General features: G+C 39.6%; 1 protein-coding gene across 2 annotated transcripts in view; it reads right to left on the bottom strand.

Annotated features, from left to right (window-relative positions):
- rasa1b (RAS p21 protein activator (GTPase activating protein) 1b) overlaps positions 1-13,217 on the bottom strand; it is a 192,723-nt gene that overhangs the window by 92,461 nt on the left and 87,045 nt on the right. For both annotated transcript variants that reach the window (XM_072582822.1, XM_072582817.1), the window contains exons 10-11: positions 7,394-7,472; positions 904-1,021 (exon numbers count right to left, since the gene is read on the bottom strand). In XM_072582822.1, the coding sequence (XP_072438923.1) occupies positions 904-1,021; positions 7,394-7,472 (197 nt within the window). The remainder of the gene's footprint in view (positions 1-903; positions 1,022-7,393; positions 7,473-13,217) is intronic.

Raw genomic sequence — 13,217 nt, 5'->3', positions numbered from 1 at the left:
TTATTGCAGTGGCTTGTTTACATGTTCCATTTATTTATTCCGGCATACTCAACTTTAAGGTTTTATTACTATCATGGGGCCACAAACAACCTCTTCCATTTCCTATCTTTCTAAACTGATTTTATATCTTAATCTTTTAGGTCATACTTAGCATTCAAAACTGTATCAGTGTTATACTCAACTAACAGGGCTAGCCTACTACGTTTAGCTCATTTTCGGTCTTCCTGAAATGTCAAATAGTCTTCAATATGCAAGTTCCAGCCTTGCAAACAGGACTCTAATGGTAATCACATCCTTCATATTTAGTTCTATCAATGCAAACAATTCTTCCAATAGGGTGCATATTGTACAGCTTGGATTAGGAGGATTTTATATCAAGTATTTCCTGGATATTCTGACATTATACCTGAGAGATAAACAGAAATTCCCCAATATATTTTCCTATATTGTCCTTTACTTTTCTCATCAATTTTGTTAGTCTTTAAAAGGAGGTTATGATTAATGTAAAAGCAACATACAATACATGCTGAAAATCTAAAATAAAAAAAAACACCACATATCTGACAGACTTGTGGATAGAAAAACAACTAATATTTCAGGTCTTAGTCTTGCAACTGACTAATGATTAAGGTATAGTTTCATCATGTGTAGACTTGGCACACATGTAGGTCAACATGCTTTTCAGGTCATTTTATGGTGTTCTGTAGTTATGCTAATCAACAAAAATATTGCCCAAGCGAAAGAAAGGAGCTAAATCAGCACAAAATTATTAGGTGGTTTAGTTTATAAATTCAACAACGGAAAATTACTTTCTTCCAGTAGCAACCACACAAAAGGTCTGAAACCAATTGTTTGATTATGAGGAGGAGTCAAATTCAACAATCTCCAAGATAGGTTTCTTACTTTTTTTCCAGAGGTAGCCATCCTTCACTATATTCTTATAAAGTGCATCCTTTGGCTTGCGCCGGATTGTATTGTATATTTCTCTACCATCATACTCACTGAGTACTTGCTCTTGATGCTGAAGAAGATTAAAATCTTTCATTAACTCAATTATCCAAATAGCAAACCTGAAAGGGTAAAAGTCAACTACAAAATTATGCAATGTCAGAACTAAAATCTGCAGTATAATAGTCATGTTCCTTTGTAATTAAAACTACTAATTCGGCTCAACAGAGTTTACTAATACTGGACAACAAGTCGTGATTTATTCATCGACAGTCCACACCTGTCACAACCAAAAACAAACCTGGATTCATATCAAAAATGTTGCAGCTACACTGCTTTGTCCTGCAAATATAAAAACTCCAAAGGGAAACCACTTAATTGCCCCATTACACCTAATTTTGATTGGGTGTTAAACTGATATAAAAGAAACAAAGAAAATTCAACAATATAGTTCATTATTAGAACTGTCCTTCAGAGAAAAAAGAAAACAGAACTGACTGCTTTGGTTTAGACCGTATTTCGTTTTAGTTCACATGTCATTATTCGGACTCAAAGCAACCAAAGAAACTTTTGGGTCACCAGTTCCAAATAATACCTTTTCTTATGGACATCCATTAATTACCTAATTATCCAGTTAACAAATACAGCGAAAGAAGATTATCATTTGTCTTGGGAGACAGCATTCTTAAATAAGTGATAAAGAGGACGTATGGACTCATTCCACAAAACAGACTTTTAAGGAAAGTGATACATAACAGTATTAAAAAGGGACAGTAGATACAAACAGAGTAAATGGTCAATGGATACTTCTTGGGAGGGGGCTATTTAAACACTTATTTTCCTTGATATAGATTAATGGCCTGGACCTTAGTGTGCAGGGTATTATTTCAAAGATTGCAGATGACACAAAACTTGCAACAATAATGAACTATGAGGAAGATTGTGTGGAACTCCAGAAGGACACTGACAAATTAGTGGAGTGGGTGGACACATGACAAATGAGGTTCAATGCAAAAAAGTGTGAAGTGATACACTTTAGTTAGAAGAGCATGGAAAGATAGTAGAAAGTAGGCAGTAAAATGCTAAATGGGATGTAGAACAGATCACTGAAAGTGTCAAGATAGGTGGAGAACAGCTACTAGCAAAGCATAGTTCTCAGCTTTAATAATAGGGGAATGGAGTACAAGAGCAAGATGTTGAACTTGAGCAAGACACTTGTCGGACTACCTGGAGTAATGTATATAGTTGTGGGGTGCCATATCATGCATTCGAGAGAGAGTGCAGAAGGAATTTACAAGAATATGAGAAACTTCATTAAGGCAGATTGAAGAGATTGGGACTGTTCTTCATGGATAGAGGATTTCGGAATTATTAGCAGGCTGGACAGTGTAAATGGGGAGAAGTGTTCTTGTTCTTAAAAAAAAATGAAAGAGCATAGATTTAAAATGAAGTGTAAGTGAAGCAAGGGTGATGTGAGGGAAACAAAAACTTCACACAGGCGAGTAGTTAGGGTTTGGCATGTACTGGCTGGAAATGTGATGGAGACAGATTCAATTGAGGCATTCAAGAGGGCACTGGGATGATTATTTGGTTTGAAACTGTGTGGAAGGATATAAAGAAAAAGCAGGAGACTACCGTTATGTAAGAGAAGCAATCCAGGCATGATGGGCCAAATGGAGTCATTCTGCACAGTAAGAATTCTAAGATTCATCTAGTGGAGTGAGAAATAATTTACTGTGTAAGAAAATGTCTAGATCTTCAACTTGTGGAAGTTCTTTAGACTGTAATTTGTAGTTTGCATCAAGAGAAATCAGCAGGGACAAAGTCTGCTGCAAGCTTTGAGATGGCTTATTTTCAATAGGTGCATTGAAAGAGCAGCTTAATAAAGAACCGGCTGAAAATGAACCTTCATTTATTGAGTGAGCTAAATCTTTGCGTTGGGAACATATGCAAGTAGGAGAAAGTGAGGACTGCAGATGCTGGGGATCAGAGCTTAAAAATGTGTTGCTGAAAAAGCGCAGCAGGTCAGGCAGCAAAGGAGAAGGAGAATCGACGTTTCGGGCATAAGCCTGATTCCTGAAGAAGGGCTTATGCCCGAAACGTCGATCCCCTTTCTCCTTTGATGCTGCCTGACCTGCTGCGCTTTTCCAGCAACACATTTTTAAACATATGCAAGTATCCAAGACAGTGCAAATGGGTTACATTACAGCAAGGGAGTTAAGCCTCTCAAGGAGTTCAGCAAAAGGAAATAGGCGTTTAGTTGACTTTTGCCTCAAGGCAGCAACTCATTACAGTAGTTAGTATTTTCAGTCTTAAACTGAAAACTTTATTTTCACTTTTTTATGTTGAAGACTCTTGTCTTCTACTTTAATAAAGAAGCAAAAAGATAAAGAACTGGTTATGTATAAGAATGACAGTAATGCATTAAAAAGGGAAATAATTCATTGGAGGGCAAAGAGCAGGGATACTAGTGTGATTTCCAATAATTACTTAACTAAATGCAATCGTGATGGCAGTTCACACGATGTAGCTGTAGTACACGGGACCTGTTGGACACCAAAATGATTCAACCCTAACTCTTATTTGCAGCTACAGCAACTTTGGATCAGAGTCGAGGATAGGAGTCTAAGCTGAAGATGTCAGAGAGGGGGGTAAGCTACCTGGAAACTTTGGTCCAAGCGGCAGTCACACCTATTAAATTAAGTCATTCAAACTTGGTCTGTAATCAAGGATAGGTGTGTGTTATTATAATGAGACACGCATGGGGACCCAAGGAACAACTCTTATGGATGAAAGTGGAAACTGGGAGGGACCGGATCACAACACCATGCTACAGGGAGCCAATCAATGCAGGGGAGAAAATAACAATGTAAAGTTGATAGGGGTAAAGTATAATTAGATACTGTTCTCTTCAACTATGAATGGAAGCACTGAATGATGTGTGGTCGGCCTCGTATCAGGGTTAAATTACATAGTCTTGGTTTTGGAGAAGAACTTAGAGCACAAAGAGGGGAATCCAGTTGTTATCCACGTTGGTACTAGCAACAGTAAGAGGACTGGAAAAGAAGATCTGCAGAAAGATTTTGAACATAAGATAAACTAAAATACGAACCCTTAGATGATAATCTCAGGATTATGACCTTATGACTGGCATAAGGTAAATAAACTAAGATTTAAATGCAGGGCTGAACTTTTGATGTGGCAGAAAAGGGTATCAGTTCATGGGGTACTGACACCAGTGATAACGTAGAAGGGAGCTGTTCTAGTTGGATGGACCATTTGAACTGTGCTAGGACCACTGCCTTGGGAAATTCAATAATTCAAGCCATAGTTGGGCTTTAAATTTTTGGGGGTGGGGGTGGGAAAGGAAGGAGAACATGAGGATATGGGCTTGCAAAACAAAGATACAGCAGCATTGCAAGGTACCTATTTTGATAGTGATACCCAGAGTAGAACAGAAAGGGTCAGAGAATACAAGCATGAAAAATGTGAAGCAAACAAGATCAATGGGAGGTACAAAAAAAGAGCAAAGTTATTGGCTATTTAGTTGAATGTATGTGGTCTTTGAATCAAAATAAATGCACTAACAGCAGGGATAAAGGTAAAATTTAGTAGTTTTATAGTCTTTAAAGATTCATGGTCACAAGCAAATCGAAGCTGGGAATTGAGCATTCAGGGTAGAGACCTTTTTAAAGCACAGACAGAAAGGAAAAGAGTGGAGGACTGACTTTGTTAGTACAAGAATAGAAACAGAATATAGAAGACCATTCAACTCTTCAAGCCTGCTCCACCATCCAACTGGATCATAGCTGATCTGAATTTCCTCAGGCCCACTTTCCTGCATTTTCCCCATCACCCTTAATTCCCCTACTGATCAGAAATCTACCTTCTTCAGCCTTATAATTATGCACAAGGACACTGTCCCCAGGGTTCTCAGTAGCAAGAAGTTCGAAAGACAACTCCCAGAAGAAATTCCTCCTCATCTCAGTCTTAAATTGGTACTTCTTCATTCTGAGAGAATGTCCCCTAGTCCAAGAGGGGAGACATACTCAGCATTTACCCTGTCTAGCCCTTTAAGATTTACCAGAATGCTGCCTGGGTTGCAAAGATTCAGTTATAAAAGAGAGATTGGGCAGACTGGGTTTTTTTCCCTTTACAGCAGAGGAGATGCAGAGGGGTCATGACTGAGATGTATAAAATTGTGAGGGATACAGATAAGACAGACATGAGAAAAGTTTTCCACTTGATAGAGGAATAGATGACCGGAGGGCATAGATTTAAAAGGTATGGGGTAGAAGGTTTAGAGGAGATGTGAGGCAACAATTTTCATTCAGAGGATTGAGAGAGTCTATAACTCACTGCCTACAAGGGTAGTGAGAGGCAGAAACCTTCACAACATTTAATTTAGATATGCCCTTACAATACTAAGGCACAGAAGGCTTTGGCCCAAGTGCTGTAAAATGCGATTAGAGTTGTTATGTGACTATTTTTGATGAGCACAGATGTAATGGGTCAAACAGCATTTTTCTGTACTTTGGATCTCTGACTGTTGCTATAAAGGCCTACAAATCATTTACCCACTTCACTGCCTATTGCACCTGCATGTTTACTTTTAGTGACTGGTGTAAAAGGTCACCCAGGTCTTGTTGCACCTACTCCTCTTGTCATTCAGATAATAATCTGCCTGCCTATTTTTGCTAACATTTATCCACATTAATCTGCATCTTCCATGCAACAGCTCACTTATTAAGCATCCTCCTTAAAGCATACACTCCCATCCAGTTCTGTTTCATCTGTAAACTTGGAAATACAATATGCAGTTTCCTCAACTAATTAGTATTTATTGCAAATAGCATTGATCACTGTGGTACCTGACTGGTCACTGCTTGCCACTCCAAAAAGACCCATTTATTCCTATTTATTGCTCTTGTCCGCCAACAAGTTCTCAATTTGTTTCTGTACACAACCTCATGAGTTTTCATTTTGCATATTAATGTCTCAGTGGGACCTCATCTAAAGCCTTCTGAAATCCAAGCAAATCAGATCCACTGACTCCCCCTTATCTATGCTCCTGGTTCCATTCCATCCTCAAACAAACCCGGATTTGTCAAACATATCTTTTCCTTCATTAAGCCATGTTCACTCTATACTAGATGATTGTCTAACTGAAAGAAGACAGGTTGTTGTGATTAAGGAGACAGTTTCACATACTGAAAATGCAAGTTGTGATCACAGGGATCAGTCCTGGGGACAAAGTTATGTAGAATATGTATGAATGACTTCCATCACCCAAATCAATGTATTATCGCCAAATTTGTAGATGACATAAAAATAGGGAGGGCAAGTAATGAGGATAACTTAAGGAGTCTACAGATGATATAGACAGGAGTGGACAAAAACTTACCAGACAGAATGTAAAGGGTGATGTTATGCACTTTGGCATGAAGAATAGAAGAGTGAATATTATTTAAATGAGAAAAGACTGCAGAAAACTACAGCAGAGTGTGAATTAGGGGCCAAACCTCAAAAGGTTGTTTGGTCATTCCCATGTATGGAAGCTTTTCTAATGAGGAGTGGGCGAGCAGATTGGGTTTGATCTCACTGGAGTTTATACCTTGTTGAAATATAGAACATTCTTATGGACTAGGCAGATGCTGAAGGTTTGTTTCGCCTTTTGAGAGTCTAGAACCAGAGGGCATAATCTCAGAATAAGGCATCACCTATTTAAGATGGAGATAAGTAGCAATATTTTCTCTCAAAGAGTGATGAATCTGTGGAATTCTTTACCATTGAGGGCTGTCAAAGCTGGGTCATGAAGTATGTTCAAGGCTGACACTGACAGACTTCTTAATAGTAAGGGAATCAAAGGTTTCGGGGCAAAGGCAGCAAAATAGAGCTGAAAATCATCAGATTAACATGGTCACATTTAATGGCAGAGTGGACTCAATGGACCAAACGGCCTACATCTGTTCCTACATCTTTTCAGTAGAAATTACAGCATTATAGCAAGTGTGAACATTATCATGAAAGGTATATTAATTTCTACAAGCAAACATTTCTTCAAAACTCTTAGAACCAAAAATTTGCATTTTCACAGGTGTCCATCACACTAAAACTATGCCCTTCCTCTGGAGAAACTTTATGATACAAATTTGGATTCTGTCTAACTGGATTATGGTCACATATGCCATAGTCTAAAATTTGTAGATTAACATACGTATTTGCAATGGCCAGCAAAATAATAAAAATACAAAGAACATGTAAAAATAAATGGGAATACTTCAGAAACAACAAAAATACATTGGAACAGTGAATGGATCACACTAAGTTTACCCTCTGCACATTTAAAGAAGTCATTGAAAAAGCCAAACACCTATACTTTAAGAATTTAAAATCATGTGATGAATTTTGTAATAATGCTTTCTTTGGACAGATTGCAACTCACCTGCAAGGGGACAGGATCTATGAGGTAATAACCTTCAACAATCTGCTCCTTCCTATAGTGCTCAATGATTTCCTCTATACTGGAATAAAATGTGTACATATTTTTAAATAGATCATCAATATCATAAGCAATGAACTGTCTATATTTAAAAAACTCAACTGACTAATAGGCTAAATACATGTAATTCTTTTTCGGATTCTGCAATATAATATAATGCCTGTCAAAAGTTTTCAAGGTGAAATTATAAGTGCACTATACTGAAACATGAAAATACTCAAGTATTTCAAACTTAAGAGCTACCAAACATTATATATTGCAATCAAGTACATAGTAGGAACAAACATTACCAAAGTAGCTTGAACCACTAAATTTTTTTAATTGATTATACAAACGATTGTCTCAAAAAATCTGCTAACTATGACAGCATATGGATTAATTTCACCACTACTAAAATCTATGCCCAGAAATGGATTATAAACTGAGGGCAGATTACCATGACCTTCTTAAGAGAAACTACGGATGGGCAATAAATGCTAGCCAGCCAACGACCTCCCCACATCCCATGAGTGAATAAAAAGCTTTGTGTCAATACCAGGATCAGTGAGCACTGACAATATTGAAGGCTGCACTGGAGTAAGGGAAACAACGGATACCGCAAAACCTACAGGAAGTCTTATTGGTGATGCAGAGGTAGGAAGGACCCAAAAACAAGGTTTTCCTCACCTACATTCACTGACATGTGTTATTAATTAGGTATTCTTTACCTGCGTAAAGTATATTATGTATATATGTGTGCGCGCGTGCAAGAGTGAGAGTGCGAACAAGACAGCGAGAGAGCGAGATGCGAGATTCAGTGAGTGCAAGAGAAAGTGAGCGCCAGAGAGCGTGAGAATATGCGAGACAGAGAGGTCAGAGGACACACTGCAGTGTATTGCATTGTTTTCCACCCCACACATCCATATTACCTAAAAGAGAACTGTTGTAACTGTTAATTGAAACAATATGAATGCTGCATCTCAAAATATTCACTTCAATATACTTTGAGGTGTGATATATATAAACATAAACGTTTATGAAATTCAATCATTTAGTATTAAAATCATCCAACAGTCACAGCAGTCATTACAATGGCATTCACTACATTTCACTCCCACATAGTTCCTGAACATTTGTAGCCATGTGTTAGAAGCTGTAACCTTGGGGGTAAACATTGAATTCAGTAATTCAGTGACTTAAACTTCTAATTCTCACATAGCTGAGTATTCCACTGTTAAAAAGTTTTAAACTGTTTTCTCCCTTTCGCCCACCCCAGTGACCTGATACCATCTTCTCCACAGCAGCTTGGCAGCTCCATCTCCTATACCTTCCTGGCCTGGGGGAACAACCCCTGTGATTGTGGAGCATCAGAGATTTTGTCCATTCAACTTACAGGGGTAACTCTTCTCAGATTGTGAATCCCCATGACTGAATTTTCCAAGCAACTTTCAGGGATAAGTTTGCCCACTGTATTTGGAGCATTAGTCCGTAAAAAGAGGCTGGTGGGCAAGGTCAGTCAAGAGGAAGGATCATGACATAGGAAATCCTCCAGCTCTTGTGGGCAGCACGGTGGCTCAGTGGTTGGCACTGCTGCCTCACAGCGCCAGGGACCCGGGTTCAATTCCTGCCTCGGGCAACTGTCTGGGTGGAGTTTGCACATTCTCTCCATGTCTGCGTGGGTTTCCTCCAGCTGCTCCGGTTTCCTCCCACAGTCCAAAGATGATCAGGTTGGGTGAACTGGCCATGCTAAATTGCCCCTAGTGTTCGCGGCATTGGTCAGGGTAAATGTAGGGGAGTGGGTCTGGGTGGCTTGCTCTTCGGAGGATTGGTGTGGACTTGTTTGGCCAAAGGGCCTGTTTCCACACTGTAGGTAATCTAATCTAATCTAATCTCATTTTCTGTCTCTAAGATTAAAGTTCAGTCGATAGTTCCTGTAAATCCTTTGAGATATTTGCAAGGTCTAAACTACCTGTACCTCATTGGTATAATTCCTCTGGATTTAGGCAATTCTTTGAAGTAGGAAAGCAGATCACAGGACTGAAAAAGGTTTGTTCTAATAGATTTAGGAACATGGGTCATAAGAACATGAATAGGCACTTGAGCCAAACACGCTCCATCAATCAATATTATCCTGACCAATCACCCACTTTAATGCTTTTCTTCCCCTACGCTATCCTCATATTACTTCGTGTCCATTGAGAGTAGATATCAATCTCTAAACCTAATCAATGACAAACCTTCCACAGCCCTCTGGAGCACAGAATTCCAAAGATTCACAACCTTGAGTAAAAAGAAATAATATCCTCATCCTGGTCCGAGATGGCTTCATCATTATTTTGGTACTGTGCCTGGTTCAACATTGCACAATAAGAGGTAACATCTTAACTGCATCTAACCTGTATATCTGCTTAAATATTTTGTAGAGATTAATGAAATTACCTCTCATTTTTTGAAATGCTAGAGAATGCAGGCCCAATTTTCCCAATCTCTCTTGGTAGGCCAATCCAATCATTGGGATCAGACCTGGTGAAAGTTCGGTGCACTCCCTCAATTGCACGAACTAATTTCGAAGTAAGGGGTGCAGTTGAAGACTTTTCTACTCTTGTATTCAAATCTCCTTGTGTGAAAGGATAACATATTCCTAACTTTTTGCTGCACTTGCACGTTAGTCTCCAGCAACTTATTGACAAGAACACCTTGGTTCCTTTGTACATTTACACTTTCTACACTTTTTACCATTTAAGAAAAAATTCATATCCGTTCCTCCTAACAAAGTGGATCAACTCATAATTTTACACATTATATTCCTTGTTCTGCCATGTTCTTACTAACTCACTTATCAAAATCCTCTTTAAGCCACTCTGCATCATCACAACACACATTTCCACCCAGCTTTGACTGAGCCGAGAATGTGGAAATACAGGCGATTGCCTGTTTCTTCTGGTAGTACGCAGATGCCCGAAACCATAGATAATAGCAAACCCTACCATTTAAATGGGATGTTACCTCCCAGCAGCCCTCGAATTATTTCTGGAAGGTTCCATGTAATATTTTCGGGCCACGGTAAACCACGGATAACTGAAACCACAGAAACTGAATCCACGGATCCGGGGGTTCTACTGTATTACATTTGGTCCCAACATTCGGATGACTGTCATATATGTGAACACCTGGAGCCAAAGTACTGATCCTTGCAGAACCACACATTCGTCACAACACAAAATTTATACATTTATTCCTGCTCTTTTTATTGCCCATGAAACCAACCTTAACTCCATGCAAGTACATTTCTGTTAATTTTGCTAACAGTCTTCTGCAGAGGACTTCAAACATTTGCTGAAAATTGAAATACACTGTTCCATTGCTGGTCGCTAATACTCAGAGTCATAGAGATGTACAGCATGGAAACAGACCCTTCGGTCCAACTCGTCCATGACGACCAAATATCCTAACCTAATCTAGTCCCACTTGCCAGCACTTGGCCCATATCACTCTAAACCCTCCCTATTCATATAGCCATCCAGATGCCTCTTAAATGTTGCAATTGTACCAGCCTCCACCACTTCCTCTGGCAGCTCATTCCATACACACTACCACACTCTGCATGAAAGAGTTGTCCCAAGATCTCTTTTATATCTTTCCTCTCTCACCCTAAACCTATGCCCTCTAGTTCTGAACTCCCCCAACCCAGGGAAAAGACTTGGTCTATTTATCCTATCCATGCCCCTTATAATTTTATAATCCTCTTTGGAGGTCACCCCTCAGCCCTCGAGCTCTAGAGAAAACAGCCCCAGCCTATTCAACCTCTCCAGAGAGCTCAAATCCTCAAACCCTGGCAATATCCTTGTAATTTTTTTCTGAACCCTTTCAAGTTTCACAACATCTTTCCAATAGGAAGGAGACCAGAATTGCACACAATATTCTAAAAGTGGCCAAACCAATGCCTTGTACAGCCGCAGCATGACTTCCCAACTCCTATCTTCAATTATCTGACCAATAAAAGAAAGCATACCAAACGCCTTCTTCTCTATACTAACTACCTGCGATTTCACTTTCAAGGAGTTATGACCCTGCACTCCAAGGTCTCTTTGTTCAGCCATACTCCGAACGACCTTAAGTGTATAAGTCCTGCTAAGATTTGTTTTCCCAAAATGCAGCACCTTGTATTTACCTAAATTAAACTCCATCTGCCTCTCCTCAGCCCATTGGCTCATCTAATCAACATCATGTTGTAATCTGAGGTAACCTTCTTCGCTGTCGACCTCCAATTTTGGTGTCATCTGCAAACTTACTTACAATACCTCTTATGCTCACATCCAAATCATTTATATAAAATGACAAAAATTAGAGGACCCAGTACCAATTCGTGTGGCACTCCACTGGCCACAGGCCTTCCAGTCGGAAAAACAACCTCTACCACCACCCTCTGTCTTCTACCTTCGAGCCAGTTCTGTATCCAAGTGGCTGGTTCTCTCTGTATGCCATGAGATCCAACCTTGCTAACCAGTCTCCCATGGGGAACCTTGTTGCACGCCTTACTGAAGTCCATATAGATCACGTACACAGCTCTGCCCTCATCAATCTTCTGTATTACTTTTTTTAAAAACTCAATGAAGTTTGTGAGACATGATTTCCCATGCACAAAGCCATGCTGACTATCTCTAATCAGTCCTTGCCTTTTCAAATACAGATAAATCCTGTCCCTCAGGATTCTCTCCAACAACTTACCCACCAGTGATGTCAAACTCATTAATCTATAGTTCCCTGGCTTGACCTTACCACCTTTCTGACATAATGGTACCAAGTTAGCCAACCTCCAGTATTCTGGCACCTCGTTGTGACTATCGATGATACAAGTATCTCAGTAAGAGGCTCAGCAATCACTTCCCTAGCAGATCATGTCCTGGGATTTATCCACCTTTATGCATTTCAAGGCATCTAACACATCATCCTCTGTAACATCGATCTTTTTCAAGATTTCACCATCTAATTCTCCACATTCTACATTTTCCATGCACTTCTCCACAGTAAATACTGACGCAAAATACTCGTTTAGTACCTCCCCCATGTCCTGCGGCTCCACACCAAAGCTGCCTCGCTGATCTTTTGAGGGCCCCTATTCTCTCCCTAGTTACCCTTTCGTCCTTAATGTATTTGTAAAAACCCTTTGGATTCTCCTTAACCCAATTTGCCAAAGCTATCTCACGTCCCCTTTTTGCCCTCCTGATTTCCCTCTGAAGTATACTATTACTGCCTTTATACTCTAAGGGTGCATTGGATCTTTCCTGTTTATACCTGACGTATGCTTCCTTCTTTTTCTTAACTAAACCCTCAATTTCTCTCATCATCCAGTACTCCCGATACCTACCAGCCTTTCCTTTCACTAACAGGAATATATTTTCTCGGAACTCTGGTTATCTCATTTCTGAAGGCTTCCCATTTTTCAGCCATCCCTTTACCTCCGACCATCGGCACCCAATCAGCTTTTAAAGGTTCTTGCCTAATACCGTCAAAATTAGCCTTCCTCCAATTTAGAACTTCAACTGTTAGATCTGGTCTATCCTTTTCCATTACTATTTTAGAATTAATAGAATTATGGTCACTGGCCCCCAAAGTGCTCCGGCACTGACACCTCAGTCACCTGCCCTGCCTTAGTTCCTAAGAGGTAGGTCAAGTCTTGCACCTTCTCTAGTATGTACATCCACATATTGACTCAGAAAATGTTCTTGTCGACTCTTAACAAATTCCTCTCAATCTAATCCCTTAACACTATGGCAGTCCCAGTCTA

The sequence above is a fragment of the Chiloscyllium punctatum genome, chromosome 2, assembly GCF_047496795.1.
Source record: "Chiloscyllium punctatum isolate Juve2018m chromosome 2, sChiPun1.3, whole genome shotgun sequence".
NCBI classification, from domain to species: Eukaryota; Metazoa; Chordata; class Chondrichthyes; order Orectolobiformes; family Hemiscylliidae; genus Chiloscyllium; species Chiloscyllium punctatum.
Note: the sequence above shows the minus strand (reverse complement) of the source record. Positions and strands in the feature narration are given on the sequence as shown.